The 22,199-nt window shown below is 48.4% G+C and overlaps 1 protein-coding gene across 1 annotated transcript in view; it reads left to right on the top strand.

Moving 5' to 3' along the window:
• Positions 1 to 4,915: 4,915 nt before the first annotated feature.
• A2ML1 (alpha-2-macroglobulin like 1) overlaps positions 4,916 to 22,199 on the top strand; it is a 37,294-nt gene continuing 20,010 nt past the window's right edge. Inside the window, exons 1-11 of the mRNA XM_077826412.1 lie at positions 4,916 to 4,983; positions 6,468 to 6,651; positions 10,529 to 10,691; positions 12,206 to 12,258; positions 15,898 to 15,918; positions 16,797 to 16,956; positions 17,238 to 17,322; positions 18,528 to 18,651; positions 19,026 to 19,140; positions 19,699 to 19,808; positions 20,135 to 20,302. Of these exons, the coding sequence (XP_077682538.1) occupies positions 4,916 to 4,983; positions 6,468 to 6,651; positions 10,529 to 10,691; positions 12,206 to 12,258; positions 15,898 to 15,918; positions 16,797 to 16,956; positions 17,238 to 17,322; positions 18,528 to 18,651; positions 19,026 to 19,140; positions 19,699 to 19,808; positions 20,135 to 20,302 (1,251 nt within the window). The remainder of the gene's footprint in view (positions 4,984 to 6,467; positions 6,652 to 10,528; positions 10,692 to 12,205; positions 12,259 to 15,897; positions 15,919 to 16,796; positions 16,957 to 17,237; positions 17,323 to 18,527; positions 18,652 to 19,025; positions 19,141 to 19,698; positions 19,809 to 20,134; positions 20,303 to 22,199) is intronic.

Raw genomic sequence — 22,199 nt, 5'->3', positions numbered from 1 at the left:
AAGAAGGAGTCAATATGTCAACAATCCTTTCCAGGAAATGAATTTTTGCAACGTTTTTAGTTCACCTTACGCAGAAGATGTGCTTCTCAAATGGCAGTTTGAGCCACTTATATTAGCCATCTTTTATCTAATGGCAATTTACAAGTAACAGAACAATTTCATGTGACTTAAAGTTTAACTAGCCAGTTTCTGTGCCAGTTTTGTCTTTGGTGCATCCCTGTACTTTCCCATCTTTTGTTTTGAATATTAAATTCGAAATGTTAAAGGGCATGAAGATACTCCTAAATACAAAGTATTTATATACTTACATTATTTCCTTACCACCTTGTACCTTTGTTTCATAACACTCATCCATCTAGCCTTTGACAGCTTCTGTATTTTTCTAAGGGCTTGTATACTTATTCCCATGCCTAAGCTAAGCTGCTGACCTATACTTGTCCCTGGGTGTTGTGGGGGATATGCCTTAGCATAAGTGAGCAAGAATAAACATAGTGCAATTCAGCATGATTAGCCAGCACACTCACACACACATATTATATTAGTACCATCTGCATAATACCTATTAATATGGTTTGTGTGTATGTGTATATAACCTAAATGCATTGGCTAACATGCTTTGTGGGTTTTAAAATTTGTCTTTAATTGTTATTTTATTGGGCTCATGTTCTGCTTAGGAGCAACTGTGAGAAAAGGAGCAGAGAGGGAAACTGTCTGGAAAGCCAAGACTGCTTCATACTTCAGAGTGGGAGAGGGAGAAATTCTACTGGAAAAAGGAGGGTGAAAAATGTAGCAGGGTAAGAGAAATTCTAATGGCAGAATAATGGCGAAGGCATCCACTTGCATCAGTGTAGCTTTTGTCAGGTTTGGGGGGTTCTAGATGGCTCATGTAGAGCAGAGACTTCCATTTAGGAAGAAAATATTTTATAAGGGAACCTCCCTTGGGAGGAGGCGAGGAGTTAAAGCAAAACATGGTTCAAGAACTCAGTCTAGATCCTGTCTTTCAGAATTCAAAATAACAGGTTTGCAAATCTTGTGCTGCCAACGGTTTTGCACCTATCAGGTCTTCCATTATCACTGTTTTTTGTGAATCAGGCCTGCCATAAGCAGCCATGGTGCCATTGTGTCTCTTCTAGATTTGGCCCTCGAAGTGCTCCTCATGATCCGCCATTTCTCCGTAACCTCCTCAAGGCTGTGCACTGAAGAGGAGCTCTGTGTGGCTTGAAAGTTTGTCTCTTTCACCAACAGAAGTTAGTCTAATAAAAGATGTTACCTCGCCCACCTTGTCTATCTAGAGGTAGAAGTGACACTCGCAGTAATTATAGAGCTGGAAACAATGAATTAGATCACCACTTCTTCTCCCTCCACTTCTTTCCCTCCTGGCCAATGCAGGTTTGTTCCCCACACTGTTCTCCAGGGCTTCATCTAGTCCTTGTTTTAAATGTCCCAAACTATGGAGTTTCTCCTTTGGGGAGAGGATTCTACTGCCTAATACAGCTAAGCAATCTTCCTATTAGCAAGGATATCCTGAGATCCATCTTGAAATTTCTCCCCTTTCCTCAGTTTCACCTAGTCCTCCACCCTAAACATTTCCTCTCCCTCTTCAATGCTAGCAGTTTTCATATACTTGATCATTTTCCTATCTCCCCTTCTTGAGAAACATACATTTCTTGTGAAAGTAAGATACTGATAGCTCAACTGAGAGCTAAGAATATTGCTTTATATATTCTCCCCACACAGCCCTGCCTGTGCCCCTCAATCCTGCCCTGCAGCTCCCTGCTATTCCAGCCCTGGGCTCCCCACACAGCTCTGTCAATGCCCTTCTGTCCTGCCCTCTGTTACGTTGTGGAATAGTCTTTGCAAGGGACATAGTGGAAACACTATTGCTTAAATTATAAAACTAGGACTGAACATAGCCCTGGTGAACAGGGAACAATCCTTCATAGGACTCCTGGGACAGAAAGGATGTGTGACTTCATAAGCAGCTTTCATTTTCTAGGAATCTGAATGCCAAATCCATGCACACAAATTGAAATAAAGGAAATCACTTAAATCAGACCTTCCCGGTATTTTTGCAGACTGTGCTAAGAATTTCAGAAGATATTAATCTGGGAGGGGAAATCAAACAATGTACATAGAGAGGCACGATTTTCACCACTAGTGCAGGCAGTTTGAGCTGGGGCCCAGATTGGGAGGATGGATTGCTCAGGCTGTTCAGAGCGGGGGAAATGAAACCCTTCATTTTGCGGCAGTGGTTCAGAAGGGAGGCTGTTACACTGAGGCAGGCCAAGTTTCTGATGAGCACTTTAGCTGTAAGGGTCAAGAGAGTTAACCTTTGATTTCTGGCTCAAGAAAGGACAGAGAGGGATACTGAAGGAAGAAGAATGTACAAGCCAAGATAATGAAGGAGGGGAGATCATTGCAAGTACTGGACTAGTGTGTCAGGACCTCATGAGAGTTATTGGAGTCTTTCAGAAGAAGTTGTACCTTACAACAGTAACAACTGAACCCTTTCTAACATGCACTGAATCCACTTGTCTCCCTTGCACATTTTACCTCTCTGGAGTGCAGGAACCCAGCTATAACTGAGTGTTATTCAGCAGCAGGTGTGGCACATGAATTTTCAGCTTTACTTTGAGGACTGTGACTTCCTCTTGGCTGGAACATGCAGTGAGAATACTGGCAACCTGCCACATCTTGATTTAGCACAAGGACCCCTCCCTCCCCTTCCTCTAAAACCTTTACATCATGATGAGAGGAGGAAAAGAAGATTTTGCTGACAGAGGATGCCCAAGGCTTAGAGGTAGGATTTTAATTTTGGAAGCCATTCACATATCTCATTGAGTTCATTAGATGTGAGCAAACTGTATTGAACGAGAAGCTTCCTGGGCCAAAGAACATGAGAAGCTGTGTGACTGGATATAAAAACACATTGAAAGTATACAAACTAAGGGATGCAAACAACAGCATGTTAATCTGAAACTTTCAATTTTCAGACTATTGCAGCCAACTTTCATGCCAATGCACTGGATGCAGGAGATTTAACCTGAATACAGTAATAAAAATATAATTTGATTTTTATCTCCTCAACTTAAATAAGCAATGAAGGCCGTATATTCTATTCTGTAGATCAGCTGCAGAAACACATCACTCAGAACAGAGGAAGGATTTCTCAGCTGTACATATGTCATCTCTATGCAAATTCTTTTGCAATTTCTCTCATTTGGCGTGAGCCATTCCACTTGGTACTTTCCCTTGGCTAGATTTGTCACCTGTCCAGCTGCTCAAGAACTAGATACTGTGTACATAATCCTGTACATAATGTACTGTGTACATAATCCTGTCTTCCATTATATTACCCTTCCTTATTCCTCAAGGTATGCATGTTAATTTTAGAGCAGGCACATAGCACTTTCTCACACTTACCATACAGTATTATGAAGAGACACTAGTTGCTTCCACAGAGATAAAGCAGAGGCAAGATTTCCATTAGGCTTTCTCCCTACAACCTTGTAACTGCACCCATGCCAGAATTGTGATCTGCTTGCCACAATTATGAGCTTAGGCTGGGATTGATCTTTTTCCCTTGAAAGTCTGAGGGAAATCAGTTAAGGTGTTTGGGAAATACTAGACTGCTAATATTGGGATGATCTCACTGTATAGCTATTTTCCACCAGAGTTTATGTCCCATCTTATCTCAAAAATGGTTTGGCCTAGAAACTCCAAATGTGGTTTAATACAGTCTGTTGTCCCTTAGGCGCTCTAGTATCTTTGCCTAGTTTCTGCCAGCCGTGTACTTCCTAAACAGTGGGTCCTAGCTGTCAGCTGGATGGGGCCTACAGGAGCTACATGCAATCTGCTCAGTCTTGTCTATACTAGCAAACATACCCATAACTCTCTATCAGTGCAGCTCCACCAGTAATAGCAATGATAGAATGGAAGCTGTAATACAGACAGAACTGTGATATATGGCATCTAGACAGAGCTCGACTGTATGTCTGCTCAGAACAGTGTTAGATGACGGGGCAAAAATGTCTGAGTCCTGCCTATGATACAGGTTTTGGCAGCTGTTGTTCCTCCTATTGGTTGAGCTGCACTAGAAGTGAATTCTGGCTATGAAGTTTGCTAGTGTAAATGCAGCCTTGGTATGATAATTCTCTGCAGGGCTCTGTAGCAATCTGGCTTTTTAACTGTTCTTAATTTGTTCTTTCAGGTGATTCATATATTGGTGCTTTAGGTGTTGGTTAAGTACCTTCAGCATTGTTTGGTTTGAGGTGAGGTTGTTTGCATCACTGGTTAGGAAACTATAATCTGGGAGTGATGTTATATTGGGTGGCTCATGTTTTCATTTGCATTTAATTTTTAATCCCCTAGTGCAGGGAGTGTTTGCTGCATTGACAAAGTTGCGTATTCTTTTCTGTATGTTGATTAGGAGTGGGACCTTAGCTAGTTCTCTGCAGCCAGTGTTGCTCTATGTACATATAAGCTCTCTTTCACTCTCTCACACACACTACACATACTGTACTTACACACATAATGTATATATTCTTTGGTCCTGGCAAATTCAGAGAGAAAGGGCCTGAGTTTAAGTGGCTTTTCCAGCTTTCCAGAACTCGTTCATCTCCATTCCAGAGTAAGTTCCCTTCACGGGTTAAATCTGAACTCTGCACCCTCCCTCCTACAGCCCTTGATTTGTGGATTGTCTCCCATAGGTGACTGGGCAAGGAGTAATCTTTAGAGTCACACCCCTGACAGAATGAGGATATAAGACCGGCACCACAGAAACTGAGAGCCAGAGAGAAAGCAGCTTAGTTTCTGCTCCTCTCTCTCTCTCTTCCTGCTCCCCAACTTGAATCCTAGCTCAGAGGCTTCCAGGTAGCTCACTTTGGGGCGGCGCTTGTGGCAGGTCCCCACAGAGATGTGGCTCCTTCTCTTCAGCACCCTGGCCCGACTCCTCCAATCTGCTGTCACGGATGACCCTGTCCCGTAAGTCACTGTGGGGTTAGGGACTGGCTCCAGCGAGGAGGAGGAGGAAGAGGGCAAGGGGCTGGGAGGGAGAAGCAAGTTGCTGTTGGGGGGAGTGGAGAGCACTTTGGTGGCTAGAGGCATTACAAATGCCCAGGCTGGATTGAGGGGGCAGACTGTTGGGGAGGGGATGAAAAGTGGGAGCAAGGAGGTTGGGACAAATATTTGAGGGTGATGGTTAGGGGTGGGTGTGATGATAATGGTTGGCAGATGGGAAAGAGGGAATATTAATTGACAGTCAGGGAAGCAGGCACATGGTTAGGTATGAGGGACCAGGAATTGTAGTTGGTTGGAGAGAGGGAACAGGTAGATGGAGGAGGGACAGCTTGTTGGAGGAAGGGACCAGTGGCTGGGGGTGTGCATGAGCAGTTGTGAATGCTGTGAGGGAGTCCGTAGGGAGTGGGGAAATCAAGGCAGGTTTTCCAAGACCCCTAAGTGGAGTAAGATCGGACTAGGCAGGAGAGAGCAGAAGCTGGAGCTTTTTTTATGGTTCAGCATGTGGGGGACAGAGAAAGCTGTCAGAAGTCTGGTGTCAGTGCTGGGTGGAGACTCCCTGATGAAATCAGTTGAGTTATAAGACCAGGTCTGGGGTCTCTTTCTCCTTGATTCCTGGCATTTCTCTCCCTTCCCTTGTTCTTTACACCTCCAAAGTGGAGGTGAAATTTTCATATTGACACCATCCCCTCTCGCTCCCCATCTGTCTCTTTAGGAGATGATATCATCCTCTGTGATACCACTGGCTGTTGCTAGGGAGATAGTTAGGGAGTCACAAAGGACCAGCAATTTCTTAGGCAAAGAATTGCAGGGTGTGGGAGTGAGTCCCAGCTGGAGATCGTTTTCCTCATGTTTGGTTTCCCATATCGCTCCCTCTGTCCAGTCCTCGTGTTTCTTCACTAAGAAGGACTGTGATAATGGAAGATGGTTGCACAGAGATAGCTGACCAAGGTACAGCAGCCCTATAAGGCATGTTGTCATGCAGTGCAACATTACCACCAGTAGTCAGGGAGACTATTGTGATGTCACAGAGGAAAACAGAATCTGGTAAAGGGCTGCTTTGATTGGAAAGCCAAGACTGATAAAGGCAGCCTCAAACCCCCCCCCCCCATTTAGAGATAGTAGAGAATTTCCAAGCCTCCCCCAATGAGGGATGGGTGTGTCTCCCTGTGGAGGCTGCCAGAAGATGTTTGCTGTGGTGCACCTCACCACCTCCTGTAGATCCCCAGGAAGGGGTGAAACCGAGGGAGCATGGTGGGGGAGAGAAACTCAGCCTGTCTCCCCTGCCAGGGAAGGAAGCTTCTGCATAAAGCAACTTTAAGTTCACAAGCAGCCAGCTAGGTTGGTGCAGTTTATCAGCCAGTCAGAGAACTTGATTCCCTGGGAACGTTTTAAAAGAAACACACATGGTTAAATCCTTCCCTCTGGTTCTTTCTCTCTCCCTGCTCAAGGAATTACGTGGTTGTGGTGCCAGCGCGGCTGAGCTATCCCTCCATGGAGAAGGTCTGCATGGACTTGAGTAATGTGAAGAGCTCCATGCTGCTCACTATCACCCTGGAGACAAAGATCAAGACCTACAAGCTGGTGGATGGGTTCATCTGGGAGAGGAGACAGCTCAAATGCTTCAGCTTCCCTGTAAGTGTCTGCGGGACTTTCAAATCATGGGGGTTGGATGCGGGTGTGCTTGTGGAGCTTCCTCACTGCTTGGCTTGGCTAATGCACCTGTGTGAAGATGTTTACTGGTGTGACTGGTATAGAAGGGCATGCCTTGGTATTCAAATACTTGTTGTGACGTATCAGAGTACAATCCAGACTTCTGTGCAGCTCCGTAACCCTGCCCTCTGCAACCTTGGGTGCTTTGCAATACTTTGCAGCAGTAGCTCCCACCTGAGTCATTCAGAAAGAGCCTTCCATCATACAAGCTGCACCCTGAGTGTCTGTGTGTATGCAGCCTGCCAGCCACACTTGGGTTACACTTTGGCTCTCACCAGCCTTGTAGATCCCCAGGAAGGGGTGACCCTGCAGGGTACCCCTAACACACCCCCAGTCTTAGGTTTCCCCCCAGAAATGTATGTCGTGTACTGCCCAGCTCTCTCCTGGACTATACAAGCTATATTAGGTCTGTTATTTCTTTAAAAGGAATAATATGCACACAACTTGCCACTCCAACTGGAGTTTCCAAAACACTTCAATTTAAACATTCTGGAGTAGATAAAACAAGTTAATTAATTACATAGAGATTTTAAGTGAGTACAAGTTGTGAGGCATAAAAGTCAGAAATGGTTACAAGAAAGATAAAATGCAACAGGTGCCTAACTTAACAAATTACGTTAAAATCAAAGCAAAGTTTTTTCATCACATGCTTTCAGCAGTCTTACTGACCAAACTTGTGAGGTCAGGACCACTCCCCCTAGTCCAACAGCTATGTTGTTTATTGCTTCAGGTGCAATGAAGCAATGGAAAAGGATGGGGGTGCCATGGGGTGTTGTCCCTCCTTTTTGTAATTTCAGTTTCTTTCTTGAAAAACATTTCCAGCTGGTTACCAGGAGACAAAAAGTCTATGGGGGAAGGATGTTCCCTGCTTTTTTCTTTCACCTGTTAGAGCTTCCTTTGTGTCCCTTCCTGCTTGACTCTGTTTACTGCTTAAATGCAAATTAAGGAGAGCACACATTCCTTTGTCTGAGACATAGTTGTTTGCCAGCCACAGTTTGGAACATGTGTTAATAAGTTATAAGATTCCACTGTATGGCGTTAATATACAATATTGCCACGCATATTTTATCAGGACAATACTGATCAGTAATTTGGGGTTTTAAACAATACTTTACAAGGCATACTTTATACAAAGATTATTACAATAGTGTGTAGGGTGTGAATACAGGGGTACATTCATGTCACCTATGCTGAGAGCTCCAAGCCATCTCTGTTGAGCCTTTGTCTAGTTTGCTGGGAGGGAGTAGGAGCCAGAGAAAAAGGAGCAGGCAGGTAAATTCTGGTCATTCTTCACTTACTCCATTGCAGTGACGGGAGGAAAAGGAGTGGGATGGAGAGGGAGGAAAAGCAGTGGGATGCTGGGTAAATGAGAAGGTTGTTTGCAACTCTGTTCGTGTTTGGAAGGTGTTCTTCACAACCATGAGGGCTGGAGGCTTAATGTTTTTAAGGAAGGCTGAGATTCTGGATCACAGCTATGTGGCAACTTGAAAAGCCCACCATAAGTATGCAGCTGTTTGTTAGGCTGCAAAATGGTATGATAAGGGGTCCTGAAAACACCATGTCTTGTTGGTAATTTAATTTACGTAACAAGTATAGAATCGTAGGACTGGAAGAGAACTCGAGGGGTCATCTAGTCCAGTCCCCTGCACTCATGGTAGGACCAAGTATTCTCTAGACCATCCCTGACAGGTGTTTGTCTAACCTGCTCTTAAAAATCTCCAGTGACGGAGATTCCACAATCTCCTTGGCAATTTGTTCCAGTGCTTAACCACCCTGACAGTTAAGAAGTTTTTCCTAATGTCCAACCTAAACCACCCTTTATGCAATTTAAGTCCATTGCCTCTTGTCTTATCCTCAGAGGTTAACGAGGACAATGTTTCTCCTTCCTCCTTGTTATAACCTTTTATGTACTTGTAAACTGTTATCATGTCCCCCTCAGTCTTCTTTCTCCACACTGAACAAACCCAATATTTTCAATCTTCTCTCATAGGTCATGCTTTCTAGACGTTTAATCATTTTTGTTGCTCTTCTTGGGACATCCTCCAATTTGTCCACATTTTTCCTGAAATGTATTGTGTCCCGTGCCACTCCAGTTGAGGCCTAATAAGAAGAGCAGAGTAGAGCGGAAGAATTACTTCTCGTGACTTGCTCACAACACTCCTGCTAATACATCCCAGAATGATGTTTGCTTTTTTTTTTTTTTTTTTTTTTTTTTTGCAACATTGTTACTGTTGACTCATATTTAGCTTGTGATCCGGTGTGGCCACCAGATCCCTTTCTGCAGTACTCCTTCCTAAGCAGTCATTTCCCATTTCGGATGTCTGCAACTGATTGTTCCTTCTTAAGTGGAGTACTTCAGACCATTTCTCCAATGTGTCCAGATCATTTTGAATTTTAATCCTATCCTCCAAAGCGCTTGCAACCCCCTCCCGGATTGGTATAGTCCACAAACTCTATAAGTGTACTCTCTATGCCATTAGCTAAATCATTAATGAAGATATTGAGGAGAACCGGACCCAGGACTGATCCCAGTGGACCCCACTTGATATACACCCACTTCATGTATGCGGGGCAATGAGAAAGGCAAATGAAAACATATTCTTTTCTTATGCGTGTGTATATGTTTTCCTTTTGCCCAAAGACAGGCCCCAGAATTCAGTTCTAGAAGCCTGAAACCAGGATCCTCACTAGTGGTACAGAGTAGTGCACTGACAGGCTGTGCACACACGTGCACTAACAGGTGTGGTTAATGAGCAAGTCCAGTAATAATAAGGCCCCTGGGAAAGGTTTTTGTGGCACAGTAGCAAGAAGCGCTTCCTGCCTCAAGCTATGTTGTGCCAATGTCAACACACGTCACAGCCCTTAGACGCTTCCCACTGCAATTCACATGTTCTGCAAAGTGTTTTATTATAAACAAACTCTGGGTGGTGGTACATGATAAATAAGGAAGCTGGGCAATGGGCTCGTGGTCACGTACCCATTGAGCCAGCTCTGTTTTAACACCCCCTCCCCCCCCCACATGAATACAACGAGAGAGAGAGAGAAATGGTATTGGTTTGCAGTAGTGCAAGACTGTGCTCTGTGCTATGCCAATCACTGAAAAGCGAGCTGTTACTCTCCATCTCTTATCCCCCCCCACTCATTAACACAGAGTAATTGAAGTGTAATGGTTTCTGGGAGGAAGGCAGCACGTGATGTTGATGTCATTGGCAGGGTGGAGCTGGGCTGCCTGGGTCATGTAATGAAGTAGGTATTGTGTTGATTATTAGTGCCCATAGATTCTCTCTGTGTTTTCCTCCTCTTCCCAGCACGTGCCCTAGTATTTGGTACTGCTCTAGGTGTGTGTTCATTTTGATGCTTGGTGAAGGAGCCACAGGCTGGTAATTGTCCTGTCCATTGAACGATGACCAAGGCCAATTCTGTGCAGCTAATGGCACTGGTGAAGCCCTAACTCAGCACATCTTTGATTTGATAAATACTCTTCACCCAGCAATAACTTGGGGGGAGAGCGCTGGAGCCCACTTTCACCAGCTTCTTGACCCTTCCACAGTAACAAATCCATTTGCAGTACCTAGCAGACACAACTACCATATAAGTCACACTCTTGTGTGTGTTCTTGGAGTTGAAGGGGCTCCAAGAACACAGACCTCTTCAGCTAAAGGAGAAGTCCCTCAGCTGGCCGCAGAAGTAGGTTCCTTATCTCCTCTGTGGATTACTCACTAGTAGGCAATGTGATCATTAATTTCCTCCTCCAAGGATTGTGCCTAACTCTCCTAACGTTGTTTCCTGTGTACCCCAGGTCCCACCTCCTTCAGGGGGCACTGAGGAAGTTGCTACCATTCAGCTGTCTGGATATGGGAGCAGGAGCAAGATAGCTGAGAAGAAACAAGTCCTGATCGAGAGGGCCAGCAACAGCATTTTTGTGCAGACTGACAAGCCCATCTATATGCCTGGACAGTTGGGTAAGAAGGGATCTGCCCTGAGGGATTTCCTTTCTCTGTGTATGCATGCAGATGTGTCATTGGGTGTGTGCATATATTCCTAGAGAGGTGCAGTTGTGAGTGTTTTTTCTTTGCATTAGTGAAAATGAGCACAGCTTGCAGATGAGACTGTTGTGTTGTGTTTGCATGTGTTTGTTTGCACTCATATTCGCCGGTGCGTGTGCATGGGCAAGTGGTTTTTGGTGCATGTGAGTTTGCAGATGTATACGTGTACACTTCAGGTGCATATGGCGAGGTATTTGGCTACAAGCTGGTACATAAGCCGTGTTTATCCTCAGGTGAGTACATGTCTGCAGATCTATTCATGCCGAGAGGTTGGCGTGTGCAGAGCTCTGCAAGTGTGCGAGTGCATGGTAGCCGAAGGGCTGTGTGTGTTTCTGCACCAGTGTGCATATGTGAATTTGCAAGTGTACACATGTCTGGAGAGGGGTTCGTTCACAGATGTTGGCGTGAGTAACCCAATGCCAATGTATCTGCTGGTCTAGCATTCTCCCTTTCCAGGGAGCTTCCTGAGAAGCTGAGCAGCTATCGGCAGAGATACGGCCTGTTTAAGGAGAGGGGTTTTTTTCTCTCGCATTTCACAACCCCTGACAAACGGATTATTTTTCTTAAAAGGTTTCACAGGTTCCACCCACACAGCCAAAATAAACTTGTCCCATTTCACGCAGAAAACACTTGTTGCCTTTCAGCTTCATCTCTTCAGAACCACGTAAAGCAGATGAAGTGGAAACACCAGACCAGTGGTTCTCAACTTTTTTTTTTTTTTTTTAAACCCAGGGACTCCTAAACTTAAATAGACAAACCTGCAGACCCCCAACCAGAGGTGATGTGGGGGGGAGCCCAGAGGGTCACCCCCCGATTTCTGCCTTCCATTGGCTGTGCTCCCTGCAGTGCTGATGTAGCAGGGCAGAGGAGTGGTGTGCCTCCTTGGCTAGCTGCTGCCTACTCATGGAGTCAGTGGTTGTGAGGCAACCCCTTCTGATGGCAGGGGGAGATCTCTCTTCTGCAGTGATGCTGCAATTTTGGGTTGCACCCCCCATCCAGACAGGCTGAGTGGCCCACTGAGGTGAGTCAGGGGGGTGGAGGTGGCACTCCCTCCTCGAGCCCCATCGCGTGAAGTTGGAGCTTGACCCTGAGCCCTGACACCTGAGGCTGAAGCTTGGTCCTTGGTGGACTCAATGGAACCTGGTCATAGACCCTGGTTGAGAACCAATGCTAGACCCACCTCCACACCGCACTTCCCCAAAATACCTCCTGAGTTCTTTTTCTCCTTGCTACATATTCCCGCCCCCCATCCTTGTCTTCAAAGCCTGTCAAGCCCTCAAATACTTAATGCCTCAGAAACTATGTGGCTTCAGGGAACATGTTGAAATGATGCCTCGAACCTGTGTATACAGCCGGGATTGGGGAAATAGGCTTAGATTGTCACATGAAGGTTAGTCTAAAGGCATTTTATTTGTTTTTTCCCATTGCAGTGAGGTTTCGAATTGTCACTCTGAACAGCAATTTCATCCCACTGAATGACAAGGTGAGAAATGTGGCAGGGGAAGAGGAGAGATGGAGATAGAAGGTAGCGTGTGGGGAGAGCCTTTCTTTGCTTCTGCCCTGGGGGCAGAGGGCTTTATACCTCCAGAGTACCAATCTGGGATCTCTCAGCAGCTGCAAGAGTTTGAATTTAACCAAAGGGGAAATCCCAGCTCCCTTCTGCAAACTCCCTTCCTGTTTCAGAGTGGTAGCTGTGTTAGTCTGTATCAGCAAAAACAACAAGGAGTCCTTGTGGCACCTTAGAGACTAACAAATTTATGTGGGCATAAGCTTTCGTGGGCTAAAACCCACTTCATCAGATGCATGGAGTGGAACATACAGTAGAGAGGTATAAATACACAGCATATGAAAAGATGGGAGTTGCCTTACCAAGTGGGGAGTCAGTGCTAGTGAGCCAATTCAATTAAGGTGGAAGTGGGTTATTCTCAACAGTTGACAAGAAGGGGTAGAAATCACTTTTGTAATGCTAATGAGGCCAATGTAATCAAGGTGGCCCATTTCAAACAGTTAACAAGAAGGTGTGAGTATCAGTAGGGGAAAATTAGTTTTTGTAGTGACCCATCCACTTCCAGTCTTTATTCAGGCCTCATTTGATGGTGTCCAGTTTGCAAATTAATTCCAGTTCTGCAGTTTCTCGTTGGAGTCTGTTTTTGAAGTTTTTTGAAGAACTGCCACTTTTAAGTCTGTTACTGAGTGACCAAAGAGATTGAAGTGTTCTCCGACTGGTTTTAGAATGTTATAATTCTTGACGTCTGATTTGTGTCCATTTATTCTTTTGCGTAGAGACTGTCCGGTTTGGCCAGTGTACGTGGCAGAGGAGCATTGCTGGCACATGAGCTCATATATGGCATTGGTAGATGTGCAGGTGAATGATCCCCTGATGGTGTGGCTGATGTGGTTAGGTCCTATGATGGTGTCCCTTGAATAGATATGTGGACAGAGTTGGCAACGGGGTTTGTTGCAGGGTTTGGTTCCTGGGTTAGTGTTTCTGTTGTGTGGTGTGTGGTTGCTGGTGAGTATTTGCTTCAGGTTGGGGGGCTGTCTGTAAGCGAGGACTGGCCTGTCTCCCAAGGTCTGTGAGAGTGAGGGATCGTCCTTCATGATAGGTTGTAGATCCTTGATGATGCACTGGAGAGGTTTTAGTTGGGGGCTGTAGGTGACTGCTAGTGGTGTTCTGTTACTTTCTTTGTTGGGCCTGTCCTGCAGTAGGTGACTTTTGGGTACCCTTCTGGCTCTGTCAATCTGTTTCTTCACTTCACCAGGTGGGTATTGTAGTTTTAAGAATGCTTGATAGAGATCCTGTAGGTGTTTGCCTCCATCTGAGGGATTGGAGAAAATGCGGTTGTATCTTAGAGCTTGGCTGTAGCCAATGGATCATGTGATGTGGTCTGGATAAAAGCTGGAGGCATGTAGGTAAGTATAGCAATCAGTAAGTTTCCAGTATAGGGTGGTGGTTATGTGACCATCGCTTATTTGCACTGTAGTGTCTAGGAAGTGGATCTCTTGTGTGGAATGGTCCATGCTGAGATTGGTAGTGGGGTGGAAATCGTTGAAATCCTGGTGGAATTCCTCAAAGGCCTCCTTCCCATGGATCCAGATGATGAAGATGTCGTCATTGTAGCACAAGTAGAGTAGGGCCATTAGAGCAATGCTTCCTCAGCTCTTGTCCCCTAACTCCCCCATAAGACTGGGTTCTTGTGCTGAGCAAAGGGTGTTAGGAACTTGAAACTACAGGAAAAGCTACTGGTCTCCTGCCAGAGCCCTTGTTGGAGTTGGGGGTGAACTCTGGTTAGTTTATTAACATGCAGGTAGGGTTTTCTGTGGTTTTCAATATGTTTTCTCTGTAATGCATTCAGTATAAAATGTGCTTGCTTAGCAAAAACTGTGTAGTAGATTAACTGTAGTAATTACACCCTAAAGCAGGGGTGCGCAAACTCTTTGGCCCGAGGGCCACATCGGGGTTGCAAAACTATATGGAGGGCCAGGTACGGAAGGCTGTGCTCCCCCAAACAGCCTGACCCCCACCCCCTATCTGCCCCCTCCCACTTCCCGCCCCCTGACTGTCCCCCTCAGAATTCCCGACGCATCCAACCCCCCCTGCTCCTTATCCCCTGACCGCCCCCTCCCGGAGCTCCACCCCTAATTGCCCCCCCCGGAACCCCACCCCCTCTCCAACCGCCCCTTCTCTCTGTCCCCTGACTTCTCCAACACCTATCCACACCCCCGCTCCCTATCCAGGCCCCCCGTTCCCTGACCGCCCTCCACAGAACCCGTGCCCCATCCAACTTCCCCTTGCTCCCTGTCCCCGACTGCCCCCCTGGGACCTCCCACTCCCTACCCCCTTACCACGCCTGAGCCAGCCACGTCACCGCACTGCCCGGCAGGAGCAGCAGGCCTGAGCACTGGTGGCGCAGCACGCTGAGGCTGTGGAGGAGGGGGAACAGCAGGGGAGGGCTGGGGACTAGCCTCCCCGGCCGGGAGCTCAGGGGCCGGGCAGGACGGTCCCGCAGGCCATAGTTTGCCCACCTCTGCTCTAAAGAGAAGGTAAAACAGGCCTGGTTAGGCAGTCTGATTTTGCTGGAGATATCACAGTGTAGGAAGGGAACTGTTCATCCTGGAAACAACCTGGTCAGGAGCAAGAGAGAAAGAAGTGTCTCCACCCAAGAGAGGTGACAGCCAGGGAGCCGGAAGCCTAGGGTAGGTGCCCTTGCTGGACCACAGAGGGGGAACAGGGGAAGCTGCTCTGAGCTGTGACCCAACCACTTTCCCTGAAGCTGCCTAGGAAATTGTTAAAGAGCTATTAGCATTAAACTAAAACAGGGAAAAGCGCCCAACCAAGCTGAGGAAGGCACACGAGGCGCCTCTGTTGCTGCCAAATGGGACTCTTCCACCTGCAGCCTCTGCTGTGGGAGGTGTTGAGGCAACTTTGGAAGTTTTGAAAAGTGGGTGGGGATCATTAGCTGCATATTTTCAAGCCTTGTAAGGAACAAGAAGGGTTGATCTGAGCTCACATTGCTGGGAGGCACAGCCACTCGCTTCCTAATGTGCCAGCACCCCACACTGCCCCAGGCTTCTTCCCACCCCAGCCCTGCCTCTTCCTGCCCTGTTCCACCCCTCCCCTGCTCTTTTCTCCTCCCCGGCCCCAGCGCCTCCTGCATGCCGCTGAACAGCTGATCAGTGGCGTGAGGGAGGTGCTGGGGGGAGGGGGTGGGGGAGGCACTGATTGGCAGGGCCACCAGCAGGCAGGAGGCACTGGGCAGGGAGGAGCCGATCGGGGGGCTGCCGGTGGGTGCTGAGCACCCACTGTTGTTTTTTTTTCCATAGGGTGCTCCACCCCGGAGCACCCACATAGTTAGTGCCTATGCTTGGAGGGTCCTATTGTTGCTATAACACCGTTGCACACTGTGGTAACTCAGAAGTTCATGGCAACAGCAGGGCTAGAACTTGGATGCTCCTGCTGTGAATGCCCAGGCCCCTGGGCACAATCTGATGGAGTTAAGAGTAGGGCTGGATCTGGCCTCAGCTCTCAGGGTGGAGGAGGGCCCAGCCCATGCAGCAGGTTCTGTTCCCTGCAATAGTACAGAGATCGCTAATGGAAATTCTCTCTGGTTTTCTCTTTCAGTATCTGCTGGTGGAGCTGAAGGTCAGTGGCCCCCATATGCATACTGAGATGCCTCTGTTTTCCATTCCTTTCCCTTCACACTCACACACAAGCAAGACTGTGACTCACTCAGGTCTCCTGCATGGCAGCCCTAAGCACCCACCCCTGGAGGGCAGCTGGCCCTGTTCCTGCAGCTCTCGGCTGTGAGAAGCAACCATTGGAACTGTGGGTTTCTGCGCGGCAATACACAGTAGCAACCTGCAGGGGGTGCCAGACTGGACGCCCCTCTCTATTCCAATCTTCCCACCAGTGCCGACAGACTAGAAACCGGGTCTCCCGCACAGCGGCAGAGATTGCTAATCTCTAGGGAAACGGCTCCTGGGGGATCCTGGCTTCTCCAGCAGCGGCTCCTGCTGCCCAGGGGGAATTCCCAAACTGGGGGCTGACAATCCAGCCTCCCTCTCCCACCCTGCAGTGCAGAGCGCTAATCTGCTGGGGTTGTCTAGCCCAGCCTCCGCACCGTCCTCAGTCCCTACCAGCCCTTGGAGAGCCTCAGGTCACCAACAGCGAAGAACAGTGCGAACTCTAGGGCGCCCCGAGCCAACTGTCAGCAGCAAGTCTAGCCCAAGCCAGGGAGTGGGAGCCAGGTCTCCCGCCCAGCAGTGCAGGGCACTACCCCTAGGGCACAGAGTTCAGCCTCTGGAGCGCTCGCAGCCTGTGCTGGCCCCTGAAGAGCAAGAGACCAGGCCTGGAACCCTGGTCTCCTGCATGGTCATGCAGAGCACCACCAAGCTACAGGGGGTGCTGGGCCCAGCCTCTGTAGCACTCCGAGCCCCTGTCCACCCAAGGGCTGGGCTGCATGGGGAGTAAAACAGGGAAAACGGGCTCCATTTTAATCCTGTTTCTGCCCATGGCATCAGGATCCTGAGAATAACCGGATTGGCCAGTGGCTTAATGTGAAACCAGTGCGAGGCATCGTGCAGTTGTCCTTCCAGCTGGCAGCCGAACCGCCCCTGGGAACGTACACCATCACTGTGGACAGTGGGAAGGCCTACAGCACCTTCAGCGTGGAGGAGTATGGTACGGAGGGGAGCGCAGCATGCAGTCCAGGAGGCAGCAGTATCACTCCACTCTCTGACAGTCCCAGGGGAAGCCCTCTCCCTATCCAACCCTGATTCTGACTCTGCAAGTGAACGCTTGCCTTAGAGAGGACGCCCCCCGCCCTTCTCTCCAGGGGAATTCTGTCTCTGGGCGTGCTGCACCCCCACAACATGCAGATACACACTGCTCCCTGAGCTGGGTGACAGTGAGCCAACCATGTTCCTTTCTTAACTTCTTGCATCCAATTTCTCCCTCCCCAGTGCTGCCCAAATTCAAAGTGGTTGTGACTGAGCCAACTCGGATCTTCACATCGGATACATCTTTTCCACTGAAAGTTTGTGGCAAGTATGTTTCACAGGGCTCTTGCGATGGGAGGGCACAGTTAACGGGCAAATGTATTGGCTCATCTTGCTCAGTGGATGTAAGGGATTAGCTTTGGGTTTCTCAGGGGGTCTGAGTTGTAGTAAGGATTTTCAGGGAAAAGGTGAAAGCATTTACAGTGGCTCTCAACTCTTCTTCCATGTGGAAGTCTATACATTCTGCAGCTTCCCCAGAACACTTTTTTTTTTTTTTAAAATTAACCATGAAGTGTCCCGCCCAGTTAAAGTGCAGGGATGGAGTAGGAAGGGGGGGTGTTTTTTTGTGTGTGTGTGTGTGAAATAGGAGTATATCAGCAGAGCTGTGTGGGGAACCAAGGACTGGAATAGCAGGGGGGCTGCAGGGCAGGACTGAGGGGCATTGGCAGCGCTGTGTGGGGAGCCCAGGACTGGAATAGCAGGGGGGCTGCAGGGCAGGACTGAGGGGCATTGGCAGAGCTGTGTGGGGAACCAAGGACTGGAATAGCAGGGGGGCTGCAGGGCAGGACTGAGGGGCATTGGCAGCGCTGGGTGGGGAGCCCAGGACTGGAATAGCAGGGGGGCTGCAGGGCAGGACTGAGGGGCATTGGCAGCGCTGTGAGGGGAGCCCAGGACTGGAATAGCAGGGGGGCTGCAGGGCAGGACTGAGGGGCATTGGCAGAGCTGTGTGGGGAACCAAGGACTGGAATAGCAGGGGGGCTGCAGGGCAGGACTGAGGGGCATTGGCAGAGCTGGGTGGGGAGCCCAGGACTGGAATAGCAGGGGGCTGCAGGGCAGGACTGAGGGGCATTGGCAGCGCTGTGAGGGGAGCCCAGGACTGGAATAGCAGGGGGGCTGCAGGGCAGGACTGAGGGGCATTGGCAGAGCTGTGTGGGGAGCCCAGGACTGGAATAGCAGGGGGGCTGCAGGGCAGGACTGAGGGGCATTGGCAGCGCTGGGTGGGGAGCCCAGGACTGGAATAGCAGGGGGGCTGCAGGGCAGGACTGAGGGGCATTGGCAGCGCTGGGTGGGGAGCCCAGGACTGGAATAGCAGGGGGGCTGCAGGGCAGGACTGAGGGGCATTGGCAGCGCTGGGTGGGGAGCCCAGGACTGGAATAGCAGGCACATACACCATGGTGCAAAGGAAGAAGGCAGAAGTGGACTAAGAACATCAGTGGCAGATGTTTTTTTTCCCCTGTTTCCCTTCTCTGCTAGGTACACCTACGGAAAGTCTGTCCAGGGTACAGTCCAAGTCTCTTTGTGTCGGACAGCATATACCTGGTACATGGACAGGACAGAGTCAGAGCCCACAGACATCTGCCAGAATGTCACAGGCCAGGTGAGGAGGGAACTGGGAAATGGTCTAATGGAGATGTAGGAGCATCTAGGGAAAGAGGAATGGCAGGGCAAAAGAACGAGGTAGAGAGGGAGAAATTCTAACCAGGAGCAGTGGGCACTTCTGCACAGTATCCCTCGCACCGCACTGGAGCATTTAGCTTAGTACTGCTGACTTGGGGACAGTAGTGCCTCCTGATGACTCATACGCTCCTCTACTCCCTGCGGTGTTTGCATGTCTCCCCTCTGTGCTCTGACAGAGCCTGCCACTGCTTCGCTTCTGATCTCTAACGAGATCACAGGGTGGCTGTTCCTTTCCTCTTGTTCCTTGAGTATGTGGTCAGCAAGTGTCAGCAATTCTCATTGCCTCTTTTCCAGACTGATAAAACCGGTTGTTTCTCAGCCTCCGTGGACTTGGCATTCTTCAGCCTTGTCAGCCCTCGGTACAGCCACAGTATAAATGTGGTAGCCACTTTGGTGGAAGCTGGAACAGGTAAACCCTAGCATCTGCAAAATAGTGTGTGTGCGCGTGAGAGTGAGGGTGTTTATTGCTTCTCTCTTCCTTATAATATAGCTCTCGTGGGGCTGAAAGAAGGAAATGTTGACCCAGAGCGATCTCTGAAATGGACTGAATGACCCCAACACTTAGTGTTTTTGTGGTGTGTGTGGGCACATGCTTGGCCTGCCCCATTGTCCACTACAGCTTGGGCCATTTCCCATTACGTATACGCTGTTCGGATTGTGTACTGTTCCACTGGCCACTAATGGACCCTGAAACTGTCTTTTGTAACAAGTGGGTTGGTCACCAGCAGGCAGGAGACTGTTCTGCCAATCAGAGTGGAGTCTTTAGCCATGGTGCTCATTCACAGGTTGTCAACATGGGGATCGCAAACAGGTCGGGGTGGGGGAGGTCATGGCCTTCCTCCCTTGCTTTATGGCTAGATGGGAGGGGTGGTCCCAAAACGTTTCTGTTGTAACCTGATGTAGCAGAGTATGGCAAACCACTGCGTGTGTTCATTGGCTCACTGTGCATCTTGTCTTTCTCCCATAGGCGTGGAGGCAAACGCTACCCATGTTGCGTTTATGTCTGAGAAAGCTGGGTCAATGAGCTTTGAGGATTCAGACAATTACTACCACCCGGGGTACCCCTACAGCGGGAAGGTAAAATCAATATGGGGTGGAGCTGCTGAGTGGTCTTCCAGGGCAGCCGAAGTACGGTGCTTTACATAATGCCTCTAGCAGGTGAAAAAAACACGGGCGCCTGTGGCATCGTCTCAGAGAAATTCCCACTTTTAATTTTCCCTAGAGATTACCTCTGTCTAGTTCTCAGCCCTACCCCTCTCTTTAGAAGGGGCCAGCCTGCTCTGAGCTTTCTCGGCCCCACTGAGTGTCTCTCATAGAGATTCCCCATTCCGGTCAGTCTCTCCTCAAGAGCAGATTTTGCTGGTTGAATGTGTGCATGATTCTCTCCCTGCTTCTCCCTGCAGATCAAAGCCCTGGACCGAGAAGGCTCCATACTGAAGAAGCAGCCCGTTTTCTTGGTTATTAATGCTGGGAACACCCAGTCCCACCAAAATCTCACCACCGATAGCACTGGGGTGGCTACTTTCACTTTAGACACAGCTACGTGGAATAGAAGTGAGGTCTCTCTGGAGGTGAGTCAAATTAAGAACAGTGCATTCCAGTGCTGCATCCAGGAGCTGACAAAGACATCGGGCACCAGCAAGGCTCCACACAATTCCCCTTTGTGTAGGCCCTAGAGATTCTCTTCTCTGTATCTCTCAGGCCCTTGATCTGAGAGTAATTCTCATCACTAGGGCTGTTGCCATATAATACAGAGTTTATCTGAGGTAGGTGTGAGTCCCTTAACTCTGTACATTCTGCCATCCTAAAGTCTGCTGTTTCAAGTGGAGGAGACTTTATTCCCTTCCCCTCCTGTGGTCATGTTGTATAGTGTTGCTGGTGCAGAATGGCTCCCTCCTTCCCACAGGCAGCTACATTTCAATAGTGGGTGAGTGACTCTAGGATATAAAAAGCCCAGTTTTTCAAAGATTCCTGTCTGGTCATCTAACATCCAGCCTAAGGACCTGCTCTAAGTGTAATCAAAGATACTGCTGAATTTTCCTCAGATAAGAACTACCTCTGTGCACTGAAAACTGGCCTTGTTAGGTCTCTCCCCCCATCTACAGATAAACAAATGCCAGCTGTGAGGATTAATGGCTCCTGTTGAAGCCAGTTGTCTGTTGATAGACATCCATGTTTTTAGACATCCAGTAAGCTAGTCTGCTCCCTGCTAAATTTTCTTATTGGCATATCTCACACATCTGATAAGTGCCTAAGTGGATACATGGAGGACAGGGGACTTTCCAAACCAGATCAGTGCTGTGATTCATCATCTAGTCCAGTATCCTGTTTGCGACAGTGGCTAACACCACACACTTGAGTGGAAGCAAGAAATCCAGTAACAGACAGAAAAGGAGTACTTGTGGCACCTTAGAGACTAACCAATTTATTTGAGCATAAGCTTTCGTGAGCTACAGCTCACTTCATCGGATGCATAAAGTGGAAAATACAGTGAGGAGATTTATATACACACACCATGAAAAAATGGGTGTTTATCATACACATTGTAAGGAGAGTGATCACTTAAGATGAGCTATTACCAGCAGGAGAGTGGGGTGGGCGCACTCTCCTGCTGGTAATAGCTCATCTTAAGTGATCACTCTCCTTACAATGTGTATGATAAACACCCATTTTTTCATGGTCTGTGTGTATATAAATCTCCTCACTGTATTTTCCACTTTATGCATCCGATGAAGGGAGCTGTAGCTCACGAAAACTTATGCTCAAATAAATTGGTTAGTCTCTAAGGTGCCACAAGTACTCCTTTTCTTTTTGCGAATACAGACTAACACGGCTGCTACTCAGTAACAGACAGCTATGCACTAACTGTCCACTGTGGAGGTTTCTTCATAATTCCAGGCAGTTGATTGGCTTCAGGCTATAAGCCATTTTGTATCTATAAATGACATACATTTGTTATAGATGTAAGCGGGGGAATAGTCCCACTTTTGTGGGGAACTTTCCTGGCTTCTGCACTACCCCGGTGAAGTGGGCTAGTGAAAGGATCTGAGTCCTCGCTCCCTCTTCCTTTACCCAGTGGCTTCTCTGCCCTTGAGGACTCCCCTTCCACTCTCCTGTCTGGCAGAGTCCTCGTAACCCCAACAAGGCTGGGCCCAGGATTCCTGGGGGGCTCAACCCCCAACCCTGCTGCAGTCACCTAGGACAGGGGCTAGGGTGTCCCCACTCCTAGGTACTCTGTACTGGGCACTTCTCTGGCCCACTGACCATTACACACAAGTTAAAGCAAATGCAAGTTATTTAATCAACAATTAATTTTAAAAAGAATATGGAAAAATGGGAAAGGTGAAAGGAAACACATCAACCCGCTCTGTGGCAGGAAACATCACAAACAGTGTCTCTGGAAAGTCAGGGCAGTTCACAGACTGTTCCTTGTAAGTCCCAGGCCTTCTTCTCAGGCCCTGGCTGTGC

This window comes from Eretmochelys imbricata, chromosome 1 (genome assembly GCF_965152235.1).
Source record: "Eretmochelys imbricata isolate rEreImb1 chromosome 1, rEreImb1.hap1, whole genome shotgun sequence".
Classification (NCBI taxonomy): domain Eukaryota; kingdom Metazoa; phylum Chordata; order Testudines; family Cheloniidae; genus Eretmochelys; species Eretmochelys imbricata.
Note: the sequence above shows the minus strand (reverse complement) of the source record. Positions and strands in the feature narration are given on the sequence as shown.